We start from the raw sequence: 3,684 nt of genomic DNA on the forward strand, positions 1-3,684 counted from the left end.
TATTGCAAAAGTGTGTCCCTCCATCACTGATTAGCACCCTGGGTACACCGAACCTGGTAAAAACATTCTTTTTCAAAAAATTAGTAACAGTTCAGGCATCATTAACACTACAAGCAATGGCTTCCACCCATTTAGTGACATAATCAACACATAAAAAAATATAAAGATACATATTTGATTGGGGAAATGGACCCACAAAATCAATTCCTCAATAATCAAATTATTTTACTCCAAGCATAATATTCAAAGGAATTTCTTCTTGTTTTAAGATGTTACCTATTTTGTTACATTCAGGACATGTAGACACATATAACTTACAATCACTAAAAAGAGTAGGCCATAAAAACTCACTTTGTAGTATCTTAGATGTCGTTCTCTCTCCGCTATGGTGTCCCTCATATGCTGAGCTATGATAGTTCCATATAATGTTATACGCTTCTCTACCTGCGACACACCTGCGAAGTAAATCATCAGGGCTTCTCTTAAACAAATATGGATCAACCCATAGATAAAAAATTTCCTCTTTGTAGAAGTGTTTCCTTTGCTTCCAAGTTATTCTTCTGCTACAACATTTGTCGCTTTATTATTTTCCATATCTGCAAACCATGGTCTTTCACTAATCATCATCAGCTGCTCATCCGGAGAGGTCTCCGTAATACCTTGCTTATTTTTGTTTAATTCAACATTTTCTAACCTTTAAAGGTGATATGCCACCATATTTTCTAATCATTTCTTGTCTTTAATTTCCAAATCAAATTCTTGTAACAAAAGTACCCATCTTAGCAATCTCAGTTTGCAGTCACTTTTGCTGAATAAATACTTCAAAGTCGCATGATATGTAAAACCAATAACTTTTGAACCAATTAAATAAGGGCAAGAAAATTCAAAAACAAATACTACTGCTAGCAATTATTTTTTAGTGGTGGTGCAATTAAATTGATTATCATTTAAAACCATTCTAGCATAGTAAATTACATGAATTTTTTTTCGTGTCTTTGGCCAAGAACTATGCTAACCGCATAATAGTTGATATCGCACATAATTTCAAAAGGCAACTCCCAATTAGGAGACACAATTACATGAGACGTCGTTAATTTATTTTTTATGACAGAAAAAATAGTTTAGGAAATCTTTATCAAATTTGAATTCATTTTCTTTGATTAGTAGGTTACGCAAGGGTTTTGAAATTTTTTGAAAGTCCTTAATGAACCTCCTATAAAAACATGCATGCCTAGAAAACTTCTCACTCCTTTAAAATTTACCAGGGGTGAGAGTTTTTATATCACTTCAATCTTTCCTTGATCGACGTCTATGCCATTAACAGAGATTTTATGGCTAAGCACAATGGCTTCAGTTATATAAAAATGTCATTTTTCCTAATTCAAGACCAAGTTTGTTTCAGTACATCTCTAAAGGACATCATTCAATCGATCAAGACGATAATAAAATGATTTACCAAAAATAGAAAAATCATCCATAAATACTTCTATTGAGTTTTCAACCATGTCCGAAAAAATAGAAAGCATGCACCTTTGGAACGTTGATGGCGCATTACATAGTCCGAAGACATCCTCCTATACACAAAGACTCTGAATGGGCATATGAATATGGTTTTCTCTTGATCAACGGGATCTACAACAATTTGGTTGTATCCCGAATATCCATCCAGAAAATAGTAGTAAGCTTCTCTGGCTAATCTCTCAAGCATTCGATCAATAAATGGCAATGGAAAATGATCCTTTCGTGTAGCTAGATTTAAACTACGATAGTCAATACACATTCTCCATCCCGTAAAAATATGGATTAGGATTAAGTCATTTTTTTAATTATGAATAACAATGGTGCCGCCTTTTTTTGGAACTACATGCACTAGACTTACACACGAACTATCAGAAATAGGATACATCATATATGCTTCAAGTAACTTAAGAAATTCTTTCATGGCTCGATTTAAACACATTGAGGTTGCACAACCGATTTAAATTCTTCCTCCAGTTTGATTTTATGCATGCAGTGTGCTGGACTAATCCCTTTCAAATCTGCTACATTCCACCCCAATGCTTGTTTGTTTTCTTTTAGTACTAGTATCAACTTTTCTTCTTCAATTTTTGACTGAGTACTACTAACAATTGAGGGGTGCCTATTTCCTTGACTTAGAAAAACATATTTCATATGCTCGGGGAGTTCTTTTTCGGGTTCTGTTGGTTTCTCCTCACTACTTCCTCCTAACTCTTCAAATTTTTATAAGCATTGTCTAGCTACGCGACTTGCAATTGTAGAACCAACTCATTTACCTCAACATCATCATTTTTGCATGTTTCCTTAATAGATTGTACCAAAACTTTTTCTATTGGAGATGACACATTTTTTTCCTTTTGAAACATTTTCTATCAATTAGTCAATCAAATCAATTTGGTAACACTGTAAATCTTCATGAGCATGTTTCATGGCTTCAAACATGTTAAATATTACCTACTCTTTATTAAACCAGAGGACCAGTTCTCTTATTTCCACATCAGTCAAAACTCTGCATGTGGCAAGGAAAGGTATCCCCAATAATAATGGTATTTCGGTATCTTCCAGCATATCCAAAATGACAAAATCAGCAGGAAACGGTAAATCATCAATCTTTACCAATACATCCTCCAGGACTTCATAAGGATAAGTGACAAATCGATCAGCCAAGGTCAAAGTCATTTTCTTAGGTTTTGGCTCCCCATAATTTAATTTTCTCATCATAGACAACGACATCAAATTTATGCTATCACCTAAATCACAGAGTGTCTGGCCAATTTTTAATGAACCTATAGAGCAAGGAATCGTGAACCTACCTGGATCTGTTATTTCAGGTGGTAGTTTTCATTAAATGATAGCACTATATTCCCTTGCTAGCTCTACATTTTCATCATCCTTCAATTTTCATTTACCGTTCAAAATTTCTTTCATGAATTTTGCGTACACCAGAATTTTCTTCAAAGCATCACAAAATGGAATATTGACTTGTAAAGCTGTGAGCATCTCCATGAACTTTTTAAACTTCCCTACCTCCATTTTTATTTTTGGCTTCTTCTTATTTAAATGATACGGTGGTCTGATGTAATCCGATAAATGAGGGTTTGGTTCATTGAGGATTTGATTTTTTGATCTCCGAAAAGGTGAATCTTTATCAATTAATTTAACAAGTGTTTCCCACTTCTCAAGAGTCTCATTAGAAACCTCATCTTTTATTGGTGTGGATTTTGGTTCCTCAATTTGCTCATTGTTCTTTTCTACTATTTGTTTTTGTTTGCTGGGAGCGGAGGAAATTATGTGGTTCCTTAATTCTATTTCGTTACGATTTCCCCTTTCATGTGTCACTGATATAATTTGCTGGGATAGTTTGAATATTTTCCCTTCTAGTCTTTTCATAGTCTTCTAGATTTTGCTTTGTGTTATCAACATAAATTGAGTCAACGTCTCTTCTAGCGATGAGCTCTTGAATTATGTATCTGTTTTTGTTGTTCTTAGATTGGAATTCATAGCTACAAAGTATTTCTTCAATATAATCACCTGCAAAATGCTCTTACGCACAATTAGTACATAATAAAAATACTACCTCGTTTGAAGATTCCTGTGTTGTACTTGCTATATCCAAATTCTGATTTAGTACTTCCAGCTTGGTGAGAAGTTCCTTGTATCCTCCTA

The 3,684-nt window shown here is 34.0% G+C and overlaps 1 protein-coding gene across 1 annotated transcript; it reads right to left on the reverse strand.

Moving 5' to 3' along the window:
• Nucleotides 1-2,472: 2,472 nt before the first annotated feature.
• LOC127138032 (uncharacterized) lies at nt 2,473-3,408 on the reverse strand. The gene is made up of 2 exons (XM_051064437.1): nt 2,928-3,408; nt 2,473-2,837 (listed from the first exon to the last, which is right to left on the reverse strand). Exons 1-2 carry the CDS (start codon nt 3,406-3,408, stop codon nt 2,473-2,475), a joined length of 846 nt encoding a protein of 281 aa, XP_050920394.1.
• Nucleotides 3,409-3,684: the final 276 nt, after the last annotated feature.

The sequence above is a fragment of the Lathyrus oleraceus genome, chromosome 4, assembly GCF_024323335.1.
Source record: "Lathyrus oleraceus cultivar Zhongwan6 chromosome 4, CAAS_Psat_ZW6_1.0, whole genome shotgun sequence".
In the NCBI taxonomy this organism is placed as follows: domain Eukaryota; kingdom Viridiplantae; phylum Streptophyta; class Magnoliopsida; order Fabales; family Fabaceae; genus Lathyrus; species Lathyrus oleraceus.